Below are 23090 nucleotides of genomic sequence, written 5' to 3' on the forward strand. Positions count from 1 at the left end.
CTGCTACATATAAGTACATGTATATAGATGTATGTACAATACAAACACATCCGTACACATAATAATGGCAGGCTGCGAATTTAGCAGGCTTCCGTGCTTATGCTCACGGACGGGGATCGATCCCAGATCAACTGCGCATCAAGCAAGCATTTTACCACTGGGCTACACCCCAGCCCTGTAAATATAGATGTTAAGTCACAACATACTTGACATGTCAGCAGAATATAGATGTTAAGTCACAACATACTTGACATGTCAACAGAATGTAGATGTTAAGTCACAACATACTTGACATGTCAACAGAATGTAGATGTTAAGTCACAACATACTTGACATGTCAACAGAATGTAGATGTTGTCACAACATACTTGACATGTCAACAGAATGTAGATGTTAAGTCACAACATACTTGACATGTCAACAGAATATAGATGTTAAGTCACAACATACTTGACATGTCAACAGAATATAGATGTTAAGTCACAACATACTTGACATGTCAACAGAATATAGATGTTAAGTCACAACATACTTGACATGTCAACAGAATATAAATGGTTTATAATTTTGCAATCATTTTCATGTACATAGTGGATCTGCTGATTAAAATGTGTTTAACAATAAGATAGCAACTGATAAATTACACCCGCTTTTTTTTTTTACTTTTGTGCCAGTTAGAGCCTATATTTTACAGTTTACAGTCCGTCAAAAAATATTTTTTATTTTTGATGATTAATGTACATTGTTTGGAAATGTGCTTAATATAGCCTCCTACTTTTATTCAGCAGCCTCCTATTTTGAAATAAAGTGAACAGCATGAATAAACAATGACAGATATAGGTTATTAATAATAAAAAAATGTACTTAAAAGAATATGGGTCATATTATACTGGTTAAGAAAGAAAGAAATGTTTTTATTTAACGACACACTCAACACATTTTATTTACGGTTATATGGCGTCAGACATATGGTTAAGGACCACACAGATTTTGAGAGGAAACCTGCTGTCGCCACTACATGGGCTACTCTTTCCGATTAGCAGCAAGGGATCTTTTATTTGCGCTTCCCACAGGCAGGATAGCACAAACCATGGCCTTTGTTGAACCAGTTATGGATCACTGGTCGATGCAAGTCGTGTACACCTACCCATTGAGCCTTGCGGAGCACTCACTCAGGGTTTGGAGTCGGTATCTGGATTAAAAATTCCATGCCTCGACTGGGATCCGAACCCAGTACCTACCACTAGTACCAGCCTGTAGACCGATGGCCTAACCACTATGTCACCAAGGCCGGTATACTGGTTAAGAGAAACAAGATAGCTCTATGTACATTATCCTCTCTAGAAACAAGGGAGAGACATAGCCCAGTGGTAAAGTGCTTGCTTGATGCGCTGTCGGTTTGGGATCGATCCCTGTCGATGGGCCCAATGGGCTATTTCTCGCTCCAGCCAGTGCACCACGACTGGTATATCAAAGACTGTGGTATGTGCTATCCTGTCTATGGAATGGTGCATATAAAAGATCCCTTGCTGCTAATCGAAGAGAGTAGCCCATGAAGTGGCGACAGCGGGTTTCCTCCCTCAATATTTGTGTGGTCCTTAACCACATGTCCGATGCTATATAACCGTAAATAAAATGTGTTGAGTGCGCCGTTAAATAAAACATTTCCTTCCTCAAGAAACAATACATGATACTTCTCATTCAAACAACTGGTATTACACAATTTCTTTTAGCAATTTGGTACTATTGCATTGTATTTTAGAAGTAAGATACATTCAACGATGTGAGTTACACACTTCATTTTGTACTGAAAATCTCCTGTTACTTATACAGATACTGTTACAGATGCATCAATTAAAACCAGTATCTGATTCCACTTTGAATTTCACTTTAATTTCTTAAAGTACACTTACAAGATTGTTAAACTGGGGTTTTTTTTGTCTTAATATCAATTTCTTGCTTGAAATATTACTTTCTATAAGTCTAGTGTGATCTTTTGTTTGTCCTAGTGTCTGTAGCAGCTCAAAACAGTGTTTTCTTCATGTTACAGTGTAGCACAGTGTTGTTGGTTTTTTCTCTCAAAATACCTTTTATACATTTGATAGTATCTTATGGAATATGTTACAATTCAGAACACTTGAAATAACCACAAACATGTGTAAGCAATTACTCATATCCACATATGATTTCAGGCTGTGAAAAAGTTTATTTTGTTTAATGACACCACTAGAGCACATTGATTTATTCATCATCAGCTATTGGATGTCAAACACATGGTCATTTTGACAGTCAAAGAGAGGAAACCCGCTATATTTTTTCATTAGTAGCAAGGATAGCACATATCACAACCTTTGATATAACAGTCATTATGCACTGGCTGGGACGAGAAATAACCCAATGGCCTACCGACGAGGAACGATCCTAGACCGACTGTGCGTGCATCAAGCGAGCGCTTTACCACTGGGCTACATCCCGCTCCTTTAGGTTGTGAAATGCCAGATAAATTTGTAGGCGATTATATACTCATACATAAATAAATTTAACAGGCCAAGATGTGATTATGCTCTCAGAAATAAATCTCACATGACAAGATATGAAGAAAAAAAAAAAGAAAAAAAAAATTCCAAGTCAGAAACTTGAAAAGGTATCGGTGACCTTCGAAATCCACACCATCTTGTGATGGCAATTTAATACAGATAACAAAATAAATACCCAATAATGATAAAAGTGCCATCGCTGATCCATTTTGCATTAGGTTTTTTTTGCATGCAATGGCACTGATGCTTGTCATTGCATACTGTGTTCTATGACAACTGTGTACCTTTTTAAGAGATGTATACTATATATATATACATGTGTACAAGTTAGCAGTTGATGCATCAGATATGTGACATGCCGATATTTGTACTCAATGTCATAGATCATAAATGCTGGCAGCATGTGTAGCTATAGAGCTTGGAGGCAGAGAAATAAAACTAGGCTATAACTGACTCAGTGAACCAGACACTCTAGGTCAAATTAAATTGCTGCTGATCTAATACATGAGTTCTGCAACAGTTTCCAATCTGGTACCTCCCCAACCCCACCCCATCTCTCCATTTAGTGTTTAAAAACCAGGGTATGTCCTTTTAAAGTATAACATCTTAGGTTAATTTACAGGTGCAGGTATACGTATAAAGAAAGAAATGTTTTATTTAATGACGCACTCAACACATTTTATTTACAGTTATATGGCGTCAGACATATGGTTAAGGACCACACAGATTTTGAGAGGAAACCCGCTGTTGCCACTACATGGGCTACTCTTTCCGATTAGCAGCAAGGGATCTTTTATATGCGCTTCCCACAGGCAGGATAGCACAAACCATGGTCTTTGTTGAACCAGTTATGGATCACTGGTCGGGGCAAGTGGTTTACACCTACCCATTGAGCCTTGCGGAGCACTCACTCAGGGTTTGGAGTCGGTATCTGGATTAAAAATCCCATGCCTCGACTGGGATCCGAACCCAGTACCTACCACTAGTACCAGCCTGTAGACCGATGGCCTAACCACGATGCCACCGAGGCCGGTAGGTATAACTAATAAAAGTGGATAAGAGTTTCTAGAACATTTACAAAATCCACTAGCCATAGGATCAGTGATTTTAAACATTTACTGGCCATGAATTAAAAATCCACTAGCCCCACTTTACCTAGTTGTAATAGTAGTAAGCAGATATGTTACCTAAAGAGATTAAAAACATCAAGATTGGAGGACGAGGGCAGCATATTTATATTTACAAAATATTTAAATGCAGCATTTGACAACTTTTTTTCACTAGCCGTCAGTCATGGCAATAGTAGTTATTTACTAGCCCAACTAGCCATAACTGTAGGGCTACCATAATCTAGAAGCCCTGGTTGGTGGGTGGGTGGATGGATGGATGGATGGATGGATGGATGGATGGATGGATGGATGGATGGATGGATGGATGGATGGATGGATGGATGGATGGATGAGGGTTAGTATTACCTAATGGGTGAGTCATGGACAGATGGAATTGGATCTAGCATAGGTGGATGGAACAGATACTGGTAATAGTACCAGTTCAGCAAACAGCTTCCAACCTCAGTACCTCCCCCCACCCCATCCCTCCATCAACAAACATTATAGAACCAGGTACAGGTATATATATAGGTAATAAAAATTATATTATATATATAATTGGATGGACGGACGGATGTACGGATGGTGTATTGAGGGGATAAGAGGATGAACTGATGGATGGATCAATGATGGGTCAGTACTGTGTGAATGATGGACAGATGGAATTGGGTCTGGCATAGATGGATGGAACTGGTACCGTAGTGGTAATAATAACTTATGTGGTACAACTAGAAGCCAAATTTTGACACAAAAGGCAAGGCTTTAGTTTAGCTCTCACTAATTTGAGCACAACACTGACTTTTGTCTTTTCTGAGTGCAGGAAGGTCGTTTTAGTGCAGTATTCAGTACTGTCGTCAACAGCAGCTCTAAAGTTGTCAATATTCAGAAATGCATATAAAGTTAGTTTAATCTAATTAACTTAACATTTCAGCGCTTTTTAGGTGAAATATTTTGAGGTGAGGTAAAAATGTCTGTACTTAATTTGGGCGTCATTATTTTGGGCGCATGTATTTTTGACACAACGTTAATCACATCGCCTATGATCAATTCAATCTAAAACCCTGCAAAAGCCCACGTGAATTTGCTATCAGAAAAAAAGAAAAATGGGAAGTGGGATTCATTTTCTTTTCAAAGATAGCAGTAAATAAATAATAATATGCTGGGTTGGAAAACGCCAGTTTGGTTATGTTTATATATTATGGAATTTACATCAATACAAAAAATGTACATATTACTAATAAATATTAAATTTATGTTCACATATATTAAGTATGCTTGTTGAGTCTGTACAAAGAGCAGCAAAGATGAATGCATACCAGTATGTGAGTTTGTAGTATTATGCATACATGTGTGTGTGTGTGTGTGTGTGTGTGTATATATATATATATATATGTAATACTCTGTGTGTGTGCATATACAGGCATTGAAATAAGCATTGGGTGTGATAACGCTTATACAGACTACCACAAAATACAGATCTTGTAACCTATATATGTAGGTTGTGACACATCTATCAAGATCACAATTCCCTAATTACTGCTATAAAACCTTCCATAGAGCCACTCATACTTTTTCTTCATTCATATCACTGTTATAATTGTATTTATACTTAAACGTAAATATTGTTTAATGACACCACTAGAGCACATTTATTAATTATCAGCTATTGGATGTCAAAGATTTGGCAATTTTGACAGTCTTAGAAAGGGAACCCGCTACAGTTTTCCATTAGTAGCAAGAGATCTTTTATATGCACCATCACATAGACAAGATAGCACATACCATGGCCTTTGATATACCAGTTGTGGTGCACTGGCTGGAACGAGAAATAGCCCAATGGGCCTACCAAACGGGGATCGATCCTAAACCGACCGCGCATCAAGCGAGCCCTTTACCACTGGGCTACGTCCCATCCTTGTATTGATACTTGTGCATCTTATATTTGAATAACAAACAACTGTTTAAAATGTAGGTGGTTTTATTGTTTAATAAGAATTTGTGGAGAATGAAGTACCCTTCTCACCTTTCTTGACATTTGGTAAGCACCTGGTAACCGAAACCACCGTTCTCAACTTACTTTGATGTGGGGCGGTCCGTAGTCCAGTGGCAAAGCGATTGCTTGATGCCCGGTCCATTTGAGATTGATCCCTGTCTGTGGGGCTATTTCTAGCTCCAGCCAGTGCACCACGACTGGTATATCAATGGCTGAGGTATGTGCTATCCTGTCTGTGGCATGGTGTATATAAAAGATCTCTTGCCACTGATGAAAACATGTAACGGGTTTCCTCTCTAAGAATATATATATATGTCAAAATTACCAAATGTTTAACATCCAATAGTCAATGATTAATAAATCAATGTGCTCTAGTGGTGTCATTAAACAAAATAAACTTTATTTTGGTGTGTGTGTGTATGTGTGTGTGAGTGCGAGTGTGTTGCATGTCATACTATGTATATACATGTGTGTGTGTGTGTGTGTGTGTGTGTGTGTGTGTGTGTGTGTGGGTGTGTGTGTGTGTGTGTGGTCTTTAGAGGAAACCATCACTTGCTTGTTTTCAAGAGATGAGATTTAACATCCTGTTTATGTTCACAATTTGTTGGCATCTATTCCACTTTTTAAAATAAACCTTAAGGCAACTGGGCTATAAATACATATATATGTACATCCCAACATTTCCTTCCTTGCTAATTTCCCAATGCTAATACATATATTTACTTTAATAGTAATACATGTATAATGTTTATTGTATTAAACAATGTTCTTTACTCATAAATATGTATTTTTAGGGCTAGCTATGCGTGAGCAAAACATTTCACTAAATTGTGTATTAACTTCAAAAATTTCTTAATCTTTATGTTATATTACAATCAATGATTTGGTACAGCTGGCAACATCATACATGTACTAGTATTGTACAGAGCAATATCTTTGGACTTCCCGTGTAACATTTTGCTGATTACCTTTGTAGTACAGTCAATAACAAATTTTTAAATATTGATCTTATTATGGATTCTGTACTTCAATACAAAATGTATTACCATGGGAACCACACACATGTACTATAAGGTATGCTGTACAGTGCTCTTGCTGTGAAAACCTAAACGAGATCATTATGAAGATACAGCAGGTGAAGTGGATGTTAAAATATGGAAAATCATCAGTTGGTTGCTGAATCCACCTGCTGACTGAGCTGTCATAACTCGGTTAACTGCCAATACTAGAAACAAGAACTCACCTCACGAATTAAAACTATACATACGAAAAGGTCGTTAATTTAATAATCAGGCCTGTCAATCAACCATCTGACACATGCTTACAGACATCAATGTTTAAGACATGCTGATTTGGGGCATACTCTTTATAGCTCCTTGGACATATTAATTAGGTATATTGCTCTTTGAAATCATGATGTTGATTTTGGTTTTCCTTTTAACATAAAGTTTCACGTTTATATCCAATTAAGGAGCATACACGTCAGCTAATTCAGCTTGTCCGTCACGGACTGTGGGTTAATGGATAATTATTAGTCAGATAAGTCAAGTGTACACAGTGGATCAACACCTTCCCAATGAACCATTAAAAAACCCAGCATGGGTGGGAGCCGGTCCCACGACTTGAACCCAGTACATACCAGCCTCAATTCTGATGACTCCACCATTTAAAAATCATGTTGCTTTTGTTGTGTACTACTACTATTACATGTTCTGTAGTCACACATTTTTGTAATATGGAAAATCTGTTGGTAACATGATAAATTGGAAACTGTATGTGTGGCCTATTTAAGCATTAAAATATGTTTCAATCAAAAAATAATAATAATAATATATTGTAATTAAGTAGCTCTGAAAAATTATTCTAATAAGATCTGGTAATTAAGGCAAACTAATTATTTACAAATTATGCACCTCTGCCTATTATTATTAAAAAGTTCTTCAAGTGAACATGAAGGGGGAAAAAGCTACAGATCTATTTAGAATCACAAATGCCAGAGTACACTAGCTGATTTACATGTCGACTTAATTAAGAGTAAACAAAATTAGGCTGAACACACACAAAACATATTGACACCTCTAAGCCATATCATGACCACTAAAGTGAATTGAGATTAAGCAGATAATTACATGTGAGCCCTGGAGCATGCAAACTATTTAGGCTGAATGGACAGTGACAGTGTAACTGGGTAACTTGTAGCCGTTGAAATTACATAGAAACAGGTGGTGGGGAAATACCGGAAATACACAAATATTCAACGAGATACCATCTGTCCGATTTTTGTATCAGTGGCAAGGGCATCTGCAGGAACATTTCCACATGAGACGAGGAACGGGTGGGCACGACTAAAACTTAATCTAATCAAGCTTCCAAAATTGGATTGCATTCTTCATTAAGGGCAAGATCAAGGCAACCTAATGATCATTCTCTTGAAATGGTGCTTACGCAAGAAGCACTTTCCTCATTAAATGAATTAAATTAACATACAGTAAGTGTGTAATTTATTGGTACTTAGTAACTTAATTAGGTGGGCTCACTACATGTATTTTAAAGGTTACTAGTAGGTAAACCCCAGCAATTGCCCACGGCAATCAGCAATGACATGGAGATTGCCATAGAGTTTTTAGTTCTCCACGGCACTGTTTTGCCATAGACTATATATTCAGGATTTTTTCATTGGCAAGGGGTTTATTTTGCCAAGGACAGTAAACTTCTTAATTGCAGGGGTTGTTTTTTGCAATTAAATTTCAATTATGCATTTATAATTAATCTTCCAGGAACATCATCAATTTATCTTGTTTTATCTCTCTCTCTCTCTCTCTCTCTCTCTCTCTCTCTCTATATATATATATATATATATATATATAGAGAGAGAGAGAGAGAGACACTGTGACTTTAATGCCTATAATTTATTAGTATATAAAGAGGAAACCTTTGGTGAAGTCGGAGGGTGTGTCTAGTGGATATATGCTTGCGAGGTGACCTCGGGATATGGGCATATTAAAAAGTTGTCGGTCAGTCACCTCTAGTAAGCAGCTATACTTGTTATGATGTCACCTCCCTACTTTCCTAAATAAAACCTAATTAAAAAGGTTCCAAATACTAGCTCGAAACGCGGTAGTTACTACCGTGTAAAATATGCTTGTACAACCTTGTCGCAAGGTAGTTACCAGCTAGTTACCAGCTATTTATTAAGCTTGCAATTTTTGTTTGGGAACTAAACAGCTAGTTGTTATTCAGAGGTGGCTGCTAAATACAGATTTTACTGACCGGGGACCTTTATTGCTTTAACTGCATGAGTAACTAATGAATTCATGTGCAGTGTTTTTAATACACATATTGTGATAATTTATAAAAACTATAATATTTAGTAAAATTACAGTGATCACCCCAGTGTTTCTGCCAGAAATAATTTTTTGGGTATGACACTATGGAATTGAATGCAATCACAATCAACAAGGGGTGGGGGGGGGGGGGGGGGGGGCCCCCCCCCAGAAACAAAAATGTGGGTTAAGTTTAGGGTTAGGGTTAAGAAAAATCATACAGTAATGATAAGTGTCATTTTAATTTTGTCAAAATGTTAACTTAAAAAAATAAATTGGCAAAATATTTGGGTATGGTGCCATACCCGTTTTACCCTCTTGCAGAAACCCTGCAGCCATATTAATAAAATTAACACATGTTTAAGGCATGACCACACACCCACCCCAAGTTGAGAACGAAAATGTATGTGTGGGATTTTTTTGTCCTAGGTACTCTATACATTTATATAATAAAGTTAAGAAGAAGCTGGTTTGTCCCCGACCCCAATTTCTGATATATATTGTTCTGCCTCCCCCATGTGATTAATTTTGGAACAGCACTTGGAAAAAATGTGGATATTATATCATGTTTGTTTTTTTTGAAAAAAACATTATTGGTTAAATAACCTATTGATAATGAGAAGATGCTAATTTTCTATGTGGAAAAAATATGTATTCCCCAAAATGATTACAATATTTAAACAATATGCTGGTTTATTTATGCACCAATGAATCCTTAGTCATGGAAGTGATTCAGTATGAAAATGAGTAGGAAGTAATGAATTTATTTCACTGAAAAGACCAAAAGACTAGATATATTGACAGCTCTATCTTCAGAACGAGGTAGAAAATGACATCATTCCAAGGGACGTAGTCAAGAGTTTCCTTGGCTGTAAACTAAGCTGACACACTTCTGAACCATTCTCTCCTGGACAAAAAACTCCGCCTCGGCACAATGAAAAATTAATCAGCTTGATATTAGGGATAACTAAATGATACTTTACACCTCTAAGAAAACGTAGGGATCTTAATTTATACAAAATGGCGTCTTAGGGACAAAGTAATCAGCGTAAGTGGGTTGAACATGCATAAGTTACCAACCGGCACATCGCGTGCACTCGCGGCAAAGATCAAAGGCATATAGGGCTTACCTGAGGTTGGGTCTGCAGCACCTGTTTCATGAGCCCGTCCCGTTCCTTCTCTACCTCATTTATCTTGGCCTGAGACATCGTCAATTGATCTTGGGCATCCCGCAAACTCTCCATCAATTTATCGCGTTCATCCAACATGTTAACCATCAGTTGCTCAAAATTAGAGTCATCTCCGGATCCCTGCGACTCCCTGTCGTTGGAGCCGTCCTCGGAGATCGTTGGCATAACGTCGCACATCATTTTGGATTTTTATAAATATTTCTACCTGTACCCCAGTATTTAACCAAAATCTGTCGAAAGGGGGTAATGCACAGACTTCATCAAAACGGGGATGGTTCCAAAACGTTTATCGTCATATTTCCTCGCAAGTTCAACAGCTTATATTTCATTCTGCCGGCACCGATCCTCACATGCTTGGATTATTACAGCCTTCCCTGAATATCAAAACGTCTCCGCTTCATCAATAGTACACATTCCACCCAGAACCAACTACACTTGTCCTGTCAATTCATCCTTCACTCAATCTCGCCTTTCAATGGGAGCCATTTTCTCTACGGAAAGTGTGTCATACCCATAATTCCTCTAAATAAGGGACGCAATTCATTTAATGCCACAAGAGGGCAGCACGGACAAATCTTTTGGTCTCGATTATATTTGCACAGTGTGTTGCATTTACGTTAGCAGGGGCGATATCAAAAATCACTTTTATAAAATGTGTGTTGGCCACATATATTTTGTGTGTAATAAATAAACAAATAAATAAATATTGGGAACGTTATATAATTTAATGGAAAATAAGATGCAAGTAATATGTGATTATTAAAATATGATTTGCTTCCGTCTAGGCATTTAGTTAAATTAAAAAACAAAAAAACAAAAACACCGCGAGTTACCAAGTTAAATTATAAAATTTATGTCTCAAATTAAATCATGTTTTGTTGTCACGAGCTATAGCTTTAATTATTTCCCATCTGTCTTAGATAGTAGATGCTTAGGTTCTCATCCAACCCATTCATGCATGGTCAGTAGGCTACTCACTGGCAGATTCAGGAATTTCGAAGGGGGTTTTGTTGATCTTATTTTCATATATATCCAATTAAGGTTCAAACACGCTTATCTGGGCGCACACCTTGACGCAGTACCTATCATCCTTATGTCCGACGGTTTAACCACCAAGGCCAGTGAGTTAACAATAATTTTTAACAGCCCCAAAAGTTTATTTTGTTTAACGACACCACTAGAACACATTGATTTATTAATCATCGGCTATTGGATGTCAAACATTTGGTAATTTCGATGTTAAGTCTTAAAGAGGACACCCGCTACATTTTTCCATTGGTATAGCAAGGGATCTTTTATATGCACCGTCCGATAAACAGGATAGCACATACCTAGAACTAGAAATATCCCAATAGGCCCAACAACGGGGATCGATCCCAGACCGACCGCGAATCAGGCTAGCGCTTTACCATTGGACTACGTCCCGTGTTCTTGTCAAGCACCACATGCATTCGCGCCATTCAAGGTAAATAACGGACGCCCGGAGGCATGTGTTTCTGACAATTAACAATTAAAAGTTATATAACGTAGTCAATAATGACATTAGCTTTGACAAAAAACGTGTAATATAAAATTCATATTAAAAATGTGTTCTCTTGACAGCGTGTGTGAACTCCCAATCCCACTCCTACCCCTACCCCCACATTATTATTAATAATTTTAGTGTTCATATTGAAAACAGTTATTACTTATTTAGAACTACAGTTCATAACACACCGTATACTCTATAGATCTCTGTCGGTCGGTCGCACTTTATATAGATATGTCTGTCTGTCTGTCTGTCTGTCTCTCTTTCTTTCTCTCTGTCTCTCTGTCTCTGTCTCTGTCTCTGTCTCTCTCTCTCTCTCTCTCTCTCTCTCTCTCTCTCTCTCTCTCTCTCTCTCTCTCTCTCTCTCTCTCTCTCTCTCTCTCTCTCTCTCTCTCTCTCTCTCTCTCTCTCTCTCTCTCTCTCTCTCTCTCCGCTCGTCTGAGGATCGTAGGATGACCGTGGCAAGCTTCCTCAGCAAACCCATCGTTTTCCCCCGTCCCACCTAGTGCCCCACGACTGTGGTAAACCTATATTACCTACAGTGCTCTCCCGTCTGCGGGAAAGTGCATCTATAGGCCCATAAAATATACCTTATTGCTTATGGAAAAAAAAGTAGAAATTTTCTTCTAAGACTACCGTATGTGTTAGAATGAACAAATGTTTGAACCCAGTAGCCGATTTCCCCCCTGAGTCTATTAAGGCCTACAGTGACACGTGTTTAGGCCTAACACTGTGAAACTATACATAAACGTCGGAAACTGGGGTGGGGTGGGGGGGGGGGACAATATGATATCGCATTTAAGAAGTGCCCCCCCCCCCCCAGTTGCTGCTATCTTCCGACGCCTATGCTATAGGTTTAGGTAGGCTTTACATGGGCGTACATAGGATTTTGAAAAGGGGGGTTCCAAAATAGATTGCAGAGATATTGGGCATATATTTCTATGTTGAGTTTTGAAAAGGGGTTCGGTCGAGCCCATCGACCCCCCCCCCCCCCCCTATGTACGCCCATGGCCTACTTGAAGGAGGAGTGCTATAACAAAGTCTATTTAAAGGGTGCGGGGGGAAAGAGAATCTCGACCATGCATCCCCACAAAATGGCATGGAGACGCAATTTTCTAGCATTAAGCTTACAGATAGGCCTACTTGGTGTAGGAAAATAATATTACAAATTTTGAAACTGATTATTTCACCATATGCCGTGATAAGAACAATCGACACCAACTTGAAATATCACCACATGGATCATGGATGCACCGACACCCTGAAAACCCCCGAAAAAAAAACCCAAACGAAAAAAAGAAAAAAAGAATGTGACACCAAACATGGTTCAATATTGTTTTATCTATAACATTTTACTCCACTGTTTCTTATATCGAACCAAAATTAAGTTAATGACTAAACATATATACATGGCGTTTGTAGAGGTTGAGATAGGAACGTTTTGAGAAGACCCCCGCTAAAATCTCACTGAAAACGAATGAAAAAAAAAGAGAAAAAGATCAAGACAGTCGAGGCTGAAAATCATGTCCGACGTTGTAATTTTTTCTCTCATTTTGTACAATCGTATTTTAATTTACAGTTTCTGAAAATGCATTTTGGTTGTTGTACCGTAAGGATAAAGCAATGCCGAAGGGGGGTAGGAGGGGGAAAGGGCAAAAGAAAGCAACTGCCTGCTCCTCGGGAGGTAAGCCAGAGCCTTGCTCGATTATAACGTCGCAGACGGCAAAAGTTTGCCTAAACTGCCGCTGGTTCTCTAAGTTTAAAGTCCCTGTAAGTACTGTCCTTTATTATAGAGTGTAGATCACACAGGGAGGACTTCCCCCCCCCCCCCCCCATACTATGGAATTTACTACAAAGTATTTAATTCTGAGCCGATTGATTTGTAAATTGCACACAAAAATATATATATATATTTTTTTTTTCCAAAATACTTTTTTTATTTTTATTACGAAGTTACGTCAGATCAAATTGTGGTATAATATCCGCCCGGTCCCCTCCATTATTATTTTTAGTTAGGGTTGAGGGTTAGGGTTGGGGTTGGGGTTATGGCTGGGGTTAGGGCTAGGGTTGGGGTTATGGCTGGGGTTATGGCTGGGGTTAGGGCTAGGGTTGGGGCTAGGGTTGGGGTTAGGGTTGGAGTTAAGGTTAGGGGAAGGGGGGACCGGGCGGATATTTTTCCGGAATACCAAGTGGACTAAACATTTTGTTATTGCACAATCATTGTAAGGGTTACTCAATCAGATCAGCAAAGCAGGTGACTGTTACCAGGTGAGCAAAGGTACCTAGTGTTTCTAGTTACACTGAGAAGCATGTCGGTTAATAAAGAAGATGATGAAGGTAGGGCTACATATCACATAGCATCCAGGGCCAAAATTCATAAAGGTTTTCTGACTTTTACTTTATAGTCCTTCCCATTCTCCTACAAAATTTTTTTATGTAGGGCAGTGGCTCCAGTATTCGACCAGTGTATTAAATAATTAATTACCATACTTGTTTAAACTGAACAGTAGGCCTATATAGATTTCCGCAAAAGATTTTGAACATACGCGACTGGGTAAACATTCTTTCTTCTGAAAACACAATTAGTAGACGATAACCATATGAATGGTTTGGTTTGATTTGAGATGAAAAGTAAAAGTGTTTTGGAAAAAAACCCTATTTTTGTTTGCAGTTTAGGAAATAGTCTGCTCAGAAATAAATAACTTGTAGTAAATTCCAATAGTATAAAAAAGGTGTTTCCTGTTGGATGGACTATAGTTGATTAAATACTACAGTCCATCCCATCCTCCTACAAAAATGTTTTTTGTAAATAATTTCAGTTTCAGAGAAAAGTAAGTGTTTTGGAAATAACAAAAAACCCCAACTATTTTTGTTTGCAATTTAGAAAACAATCGTCTCAAAAATAAAAAGCTTGTAATAAATTCCATAGTATGAAGACAGGCATTCCATGTAGGAAGGACTATAGATGATAGCTAGCTTCTAAATATATATTCACTACTACACAGAAAATAACTATTAAAAAAAGCTTCATAAAAACTTGTTAAAGATGGTTGACAGTGACAACTAGCAATGTTGGCCAGCATCCAATCCATACAGACACATGACAATTTCAAGGCTTATGCTTTGTTACTGTGTGTGTATATATCTGCAATAATTGATTCCAAATAATGCAATCCTAGATGTTGGGTATTATTGTTGAGTGGCACCACAACTGGTCAAAGGCTGTGGTATGTGCTTTCCTATCTGTGGGAAAGTGCATATAAAACAGTAATAGAAATAAGCAGAATTTTTTACTAGTCCAAGGGACAAATGTATCTAGAAATTTACTTATCCGTCAATATTTTCACTTGTCCAAATAGATAATGTTTTAATTTTTTAAAAATGAAACTGCATTGACCATTTGAATTTGTCTACAGAACAACCACCAAGGCACACTTCGCTTGTCCGAATAGATTTTCACTTGTCAGGACAAACGGACAAGTGCTTATTTCAAACACTGTAAAAGATCCCTTGCTGCTAATGGAAAAATATAGTTGTGATGTGCTCTAGTGGTGTTGTTTTACAAAACAAACTAACTTTTTATTGTTGAGTGGTGCTGGGTGGGAGGAGAGTACCTTTGATTTTAGTGTGGGGTTTGGGTAGAATCTTCATCAATTGGCTGTTTCTCGACATGGTTATCATATATATCACATTGATATTCCAGTGATCAATTATATAATTGAAAATTGATCGGTTGGGCACTACTGATGTTTACATTCGAATAAGCACTTGTCGGTTTGTCCTGATAAGTGAAAATCTGCTCAGACAAGCAAAATGGACCTCAATGGTTGTCAGTAGGAAAGTAAAATGTATAATGCTGTTTAATTTTGAGCAACAAAGACATTATTCTTGCACTGGAATAAAACTAACAATTCATTTGGACAAGTGAAACTATAATATGTGGACAAGTAGATTTCTTGATGTACTTGTCCTGTCGACTAGTGACAAATTCTACATATTTCTATCACTGGATGTGATGGTCAATTATCCAGTCGACTTCTGCAGAAAAAGTTTACTGTAATTGTTTCTGCAGGTCAAATGATGGAACTGATGTGAATATGCTGAGTTTAGGTCTGTTCTCATACATGTACTTGTAGATAACATAGATGTTGAATCAATCTAATTAAAATTAGCTCCACTATTACATGTGGATCTAACACCAGCCAGTTGGAGCTCATGTCCACCAATCAAAACCTTACTTGCAGAATCCTGCCAGTGATTTAAAACTAACAACACTGCGTAGTCCCCAATGTCCAGGTAACATTTCGTCTGTAAATAATAATTTAAATATTGACCAATCACATTTCGCCTTTTATAACGTTATTTGGGAGCATACAAATCCTAAAAATATCGGGCGAGTCTATTTTAGTGGCCGCAGTACAGCGAACCATACCAATACGTACGGGGTGGGTTATCAGTCTTCAATTTTACATTGAAAATTATTTATTTATTTAAAAAAAAAAAAAAAAAAAAAATCAATCTTCAGTTTTACATTACAAATTATTTATTTTATAAAATAAAACATGTTTTAAGGCATTCGTAATTCACATGAAACATGTCGTATACCCTCAGGATAATTCGGAATGTTTTCAAATTATTTTTAAATCACTGGCATGATTCTGCAAGTAAGGTTTTGATTGGTGGACATGAGCTCCAACTGGCTGGTGTTAGATCCACATGTAATAGTGGAGCTAATTTTAATTAGATTGATGTTGAATAAATGTTAAATTAGCAATTTGTAGGGTCTTTGCCAGTAAACACAACAATAGGTGCATAGTACTAATAATTCAAATCTTTCTCAAGTTCCTTGGCTATTTGATGTAAAACATTTGGTAATTTTAACATATAGTCTTAGAATGGTTTTGTAAGTCTAACCCTTTAGAAATACATCTTATTACTAATTTCTAAATGCTTGAGACTGATAACTAGTGCTGGTATTTGCTACTGATGTTGATAATCACCTCATGGATTGATTATTAATCACTTATAATTGTTTTAGCTCCACATTCTAGCCATAGGTACAGTTAAAAATGCCATAGTGAACACATATTAATTTTGCTAACCATGGTAGGTGTTAAATTTTGTATGGTCACTAATAAGATTATAAAGGTTTGATACATACATGTAGCAGACTGGTAGTTTTCAGTAATCATGCTGAATGCTAGTATGAGACAACTGAAAAATCATAAACATTTTATTTTATCTTACAAATCCTTATTTGTGACACTAACACTGTCTTACATTATGTACAAACATTATGTGTTGAGTGGTTGTTAAACTTTTTTTTTCTTTTTTCTTTTTACAGATGTGAGTTTAAATGATTATGCCAATGCCGTATGCTGTCCATCGTCTAACTTGCGGGTTAAAAAGGGGAGTGCTAATGCAATTCAAGCTGAAGGTAATAACAAATCTTTTATGTAAAAACTCAGTGTGGGGTTTGGATATAGGGGATAAGTTGGAAGAAATTTGGATGATACTATTTGTCTAATGTGTGGGTTAAAAAGGAGACTGGTTATGCAATTCAAGCCGAAGCTAAAAAGTTAAATATTTTATATCAGTTTGTTTTCATGTTTTTTTTACAGTGCGACTGCTTACCAAACCCGAAGGCCAGCAGTTGAAAGAAGAGTTGAACTGGTTTGAGAAAGACCTTGATGATTTCGACATTGATCCCCATGGTAACAATGAACAAGAGGATGAGGAGGATGTTCAGGATTTATCTGAGGGTGCTGGTGTGTATTATCTGTGAAATTGGTTAAACCATTTTCTATGTCTTTGTTTCTCTAAACTGAATGTGGCTCTTTATTTCGTAGATTTGTTTTTGTAGTCATACTTAATGCATTATGTTCTTCATAACGCTTGGAAATCTGGATACCAAATTTGAACCCAATGTGTCATTATTCCAATATAAACTTTTTCAAAACAGACTACATATATTTTATAAAATTTATATATTGTCTCCAACTGAGCAGACAATGAATGTTTATGAAACATGTAAATTTCTACAAATGTACTCTGTAAAAATATACATCACTTTATACATCACTTGACACACTCTAAGAAGCCAAATGTCTTAATCAAGTTGATATGCTTCTTAATCATCTAGTAAAATATATATTAAGCAGTTAAGTGTTAAGAGGTCACTTTCTAATATATAATAACCTTAGATGTTTAAGCAACAAATAACAGAAAATAAAATATTTTGTAGACCATTTTACAGTTATGTTTAGATATGCTTAATTGGCAGTATGGCCAACTGATTGAGAAACACTGACACTTTTTTGTATATTACTGTATTACACTGTATTCAGTCGGTGGAGCACTCTCCTGATGTGTTTGGGTCAAAGGTCAAACCCTCTCAGTGATCCCATTCTCAGATTGGATTTTTAACTGTCCCATGCAGAGCGGAGCGGAGCTTGTTTATTTGCACATATACCATGAAGGTTTCGCACACGCCTGTCATGGGCTTAACATCTGACATCGCCAGTGACCAAGTCCGGGCCAGGAAGGGGGGGGTGGTGTTAAGTTTGAGGTGGGCAGAATTTGGAATAAAAATTTAGAAGTTAGGTCAAAGACCTGAAGCCCAAATGAGCTGATTCATCCTACTCATGTCTGGACAAAAAATTAAAGTCTAAAAATAATAGAGTGCTCAGCTGAAAAGGTTTTAAGGTGATTTGAGCAATTTAGACTGGCTACCAAAGTGAAGTACGTCTGTTTACAAAAAAAAAAAAATTTGAACCACGGCCAAAACATTTAGTTCAACTAGATTGGTGACTATGGGGACGAGATGACGAACTTCTTGTAGAAGTGGAACCAGTTTCCTCCACCAGTGGGCTAGCAGGGTCTTTGCTAGCTTGACGTACTTGGCGCCGGTGATGATCTTGAGGACTCTATGGATGGTGTAGTCCTTATCTCTGATGAGAATTCCCTGGCAGGAGAATCCTCCCCGGCGCGACGTCACCACAACTCCAAATGTCCCGTTCAATAGGTCCATAGTGTGGATGCTGACTTTACTGCCGTTGGGAAAGGTCTTGAAGTTTTCCTATTGAACGCCTCCCGGCAGTGGCTGAGCCTTGGCTGGCTGGTCACTCGGGGTGTGTGTGTGTGTGTGTGTGACGGCCTTCCACTTTACATGGGGGTCTTGGCAGAGTCCCCTGGGGTTGGGGATTCGACGCCGACTGCCTCGAAGGGGTTGGAATAGGAGATGCTGGCCGTGGAGTCTGGCAGATCGCAGTGTCCAACAGTGGCATCGACTCGTCCAGTGGCTTAGGCTGTGAAGATAAATCTGGCTCGTTGGGGGGGGGGGGGGGAGGGGGCGACACAGACGAGACTGTTGCCACCAGTTTTGATTCCCCCTGTGGCGCATGTTTCCTCTTCCTCCTCCTCCTTCCCTTCCTCTTCATCATCGTAGTAACCGCGTCACCATACACCAAAGTCATGGTTGCCCGTGACCCGGTGTAAGCGACACGGTACTCTAACAAAGCACCATAGCTTGCATTGAGTCCCGGGGCAAGTCAAGAGAGCAGAGAGACACGTCTTTCTTCATCAGTGCAAAAGCTCTGTTGGAAAGTGCTAATGGAAAAATATAGTGGGTTTTCTCTAAAGCAGAATTACCAAATATTTGACATCCAGTAGCCAATGATTAATTTTTCCTAATGAAAAATATTTGTGGTTCTGGTTATATGTGAAAAGAAATTAAGGCTATAACTTTGTTTTTAATTCCTAAAATCTATCAAACTCGTCATGGCAAAGAACAATTAAGTAATATTTTAAACAAATGCTGCGTCTTCTCACTGTTTTGAAGATCAGTAGGTGGAAAAAAAGTTTATGGTCGCCAAAAATGGAAAACGGGAACACACATTTTTTATTTGGCCTAATCAGTGTGCTCTACTGGTGTCGTTAAACAAAACTAACTTTTTGTATTACAGTACTGTCCTCAGGAGCTGCTGCAAGTCTACCGGTAAGACCACGGCGTAGGAAGAAACATTCGTCTGTGTCATGGGATGTAGAGAAGAAGGGACGAGTGTACCCTGTCGATCTGTGGTATATTCTCTCGGAGTACATCTACCCAGAAGACATTGGTCGGTTTGCCGCTCTCTGTCATGACACGTACCTCATTGTCTGCTCGTGTGCATTTTGGAGACAACTCTACTTGAGGTATGGATATTAACATTCACCTGCTGTACCGTATTATGTGTTCTTTTCGGTGTATTTGTTTAGTTTACTTTTTCTGATATCAGTCAGTGCTTCATGGCTGGAATATCAAAGGTCCTGATGCTTTCTGTTTTGCCTGTCTTGGGATTTTCAATTGTGCATAAAACATAGATCAAAGCAAGCTACATTTATATTCAGTTTTGAACTCTGAAGATTGTGCATTCCCTCCCCAGTTGAAAGACTAATTAATGTATAGCCGGCTTTATACATACATGTGGTTATATGTTTAGTTATGGACTTACCAACTTTTACTTGTTTTTGTCACACCTTTATGAAGTGAAAATGCAAGACATAGGTACTACTTTTGCGTTAAAGTTTTATCTTTTGATGAGTTTCTCACAAATTATAGGTCCTCGGTCAATGAAGTTTGGTTTATGGATATTTATTACAGTGGACCGATTTTTTGTTGTTGTGTAGGCGAGGCATTTAATTCAGTGGAATTCTTGTTTATTTGTAGAAATTACGACAAGAAGATCAAACTGCCTGATGAGATAAAACCGCAGAGCATTGAAAGAATCCGTGGCCTGAGGGCGAGGGTGATCCGCTCCATGTACTACCTGTATGCCCCACTGTCCGGCCGCTCCGTCTCCATGGTTCCCTTCGAGAACGAGCCACACAGTCTGCAGGGACAGCGGTGCCTCCTGGCCTGGCACCAGCCCGTGAAAAACACCTGGACGTTCTGCTTCAAGTTCCTGAAGCTGCAGTCGACGACATTCCGACCGGGGCCCGTTGAGTCGTCCGGACGAGACATGCTCCCCGGTTACAGTGATCTCTTCTACAATCCCGAGGAGGGCTGTCGCATCATGGAGATCCAGTGTCAGAACTTCGCGTCCATTCCCATGGTGATGGGCATGGTGTTGAGCCATGTCTGTCTGACCGTCAGTGCCCGAATGCGACACTACCGGCTGCGCTTGCTCTTTGACAGCATCCTGCAGCAGGGAAATCAGTCTTCCGCGGAGAGAATTGTCGACCTCGATCCGGTGGTGAACATCAGGATTGTCCCATGGTGGGATACAAAGTATCCATTTACGTTTTGATACTTGTTATTGTTTTTTGTTTTTTTACCTTTATTTCGTAATTGTTGTATGGTAAGTGTACCAGTGGTGATGTGATTTAGTTACTGGTGTGAGATAAGTAGAACGTATTATGGATGTTGCGCTGAAAGAATTGAATATATTTCAAACAAGAGTACTTGAAAATGTGATTTTGTTTTTGTTTTGGGGGGGGGGGGGGGGGGGAGGGATTTGAAATTCACTGTTGTATAGTTGTGAGATGTGAATTTGGTTAACCTTCTAACTGCTGGATTAATTTTTGACAAACAAATATTGAGGGGGGTACGGGCTGATAACTTTTACTCACATATTTTCACTTAAAATCTTAGAAATACAGAAAATAATGTTCTTTTGTGAAAGGATTATTATTATTTTTATATTTTACAGTGATTGATGATTTACATTATGCAAAAAATCAATCAAGTCTTGTTTACTTATATGCATTTGTGTCCAGATGTCTATTATTTATGGCCATTATTCCCAGTTACTGTGTTTTGCTGACTACATTAAAAAAAAAAAAAAATGATTCATATTATTATTATATTTAGTGATTTTTGTTGTTGATAAAACAGTCAAGTTGGCTATCACTATCGGCTATCCATTTTTGAAAATGACCACAATGTTCAGCCATTGTTGTGAAATGAAAATATTTGCTGAAAACCACTCTTTGAACTCAGTTGTTGTGGTATTATTTCTGACCAGTGCCATGTGCAACACAGTAGAAAATACGAATGAGTGGATGCACTGCTTGTGGTTTAGTGTGTCGATGTGTAGCATTGGGTGAGATATTGGGCCAGCATTATACAGAAAATTAAGTAGAATTAGGGGATAACTATGTTGTATTTGACCATTTGCTGATGTTAATGCTGGTTTTACAGTTGCAAACGAGTTTTGCCGGCGGAGTGGAGACTGTAAAACGAATATTTGCGACTGTAAAACCAGCATTAACATTCACATGTGGTCAAATACAACATATTTTTCCCTATTCTAATTCAATAAATGCATTTTAAAAATCGTTTAAATAAAAAACAAATTGGAATGAACAAAAATCTGGTCACTATTATCATGATTTAAGTCATCCACCTTATAAAATAATTATAGCGCAAGCAGATTAAATTTTTTGTTTTGTTTACGTGTAACACAACTGTTGTTCCTAATATCGTTTTTGTATTTTATTGTTTTATCAATGACAATACCAACTATTATTACTGATTTCACTTATTCAAAATACTCATCATGAAGTTTCATAATTCAGCATAGTTGCCATTACTTCCGCATTCCTGTCAGTGGCACACATTAACGTCATAAAATTTGGCACACATTAACGTCATAAAATTTAGAGGAGCATGCATTTTGCTTTAAAAAAAGAGAACGTTGGTATTTTAAAAATAAGTACATCCAACTAAACAGTGATAAGTAGCCTATGAATATATAAATAGGCTCCTGGGGGAATCCCCCAATAGCATTAATCAATACAAATTATGTAGCATATTTAATAGCTTTATAAAGAAAAACATCGGTTAATTGCATACGGAAACCAAAACATTCTAGAAAATTCCATCATAAAATGTTCCACAAACCTTTAATATTTTACCAGAAACAATAAAAACTAATATTAAAAGAAGAAAAAGTAAAAGCGGTTATTGGCATAAATTTAACACGCACCGGGGCTATGCAATTAAGCGGATTTGACTGTATATGTATAGTATTAGTCTTTTCGATTCTACCAAAGCTTACTAAGATGTTTTTTAAATGAAACTGAAAATTCCCAAAATGTTATAAAACAATGCTAAACTTCCCAAAGTCAAAGCCATGTGTGTCCAGACAAATTTTAGAAATAAAACCCTGCCTTATAATTACAAAGGACACAACTTATTTAGTTATAAATACACAAAAATCTGTTTCTAAAGTCCTTTTCATGACCTGTTTTATGTATTTATGTTCCATTTGATGTAATATTATACTTTTTCTGAAGTTTATCAAAGCATAACATTCTAGTTTTTAGTGACGTCATACAATCAAAATCAAACAGTCAACAGTGGAAAGTTTGTATTTATATATATATATATGCGTACATGTTGTTGTTTTTGTATTTTGTTTGGTTCTTT

The 23090-nt window shown here is 37.7% G+C and overlaps 2 protein-coding genes across 2 annotated transcripts in view; one reads left to right on the top strand and one right to left on the bottom strand.

The window, feature by feature from the left end:
• LOC121381325 (liprin-alpha-1-like) overlaps positions 1-10628 on the bottom strand; it is a 131385-nt gene extending 120757 nt beyond the window's left edge. Inside the window, 1 exon segment of the mRNA XM_041510586.1 lies at positions 10093-10628. Within this exon segment, the coding sequence (XP_041366520.1) occupies positions 10093-10332 (240 nt within the window). The 5' untranslated portion in view covers positions 10333-10628.
• A 2573-nt stretch (positions 10629-13201) lies between these two features.
• LOC121382022 (transmembrane protein 183-like) lies at positions 13202-22088 on the top strand. The gene is made up of 5 exons (XM_041511486.1): positions 13202-13364; positions 17025-17117; positions 17302-17448; positions 19645-19873; positions 20388-22088. The coding sequence occupies exons 1-5, from the start codon at positions 13304-13306 to the stop codon at positions 20965-20967; spliced, it is 1110 nt and encodes a 369-aa protein (XP_041367420.1). The 5' UTR covers positions 13202-13303; the 3' UTR covers positions 20968-22088.
• Positions 22089-23090: the final 1002 nt, after the last annotated feature.

The sequence above is a fragment of the Gigantopelta aegis genome, chromosome 9, assembly GCF_016097555.1.
Source record: "Gigantopelta aegis isolate Gae_Host chromosome 9, Gae_host_genome, whole genome shotgun sequence".
In the NCBI taxonomy this organism is placed as follows: Eukaryota; Metazoa; Mollusca; class Gastropoda; order Neomphalida; family Peltospiridae; genus Gigantopelta; species Gigantopelta aegis.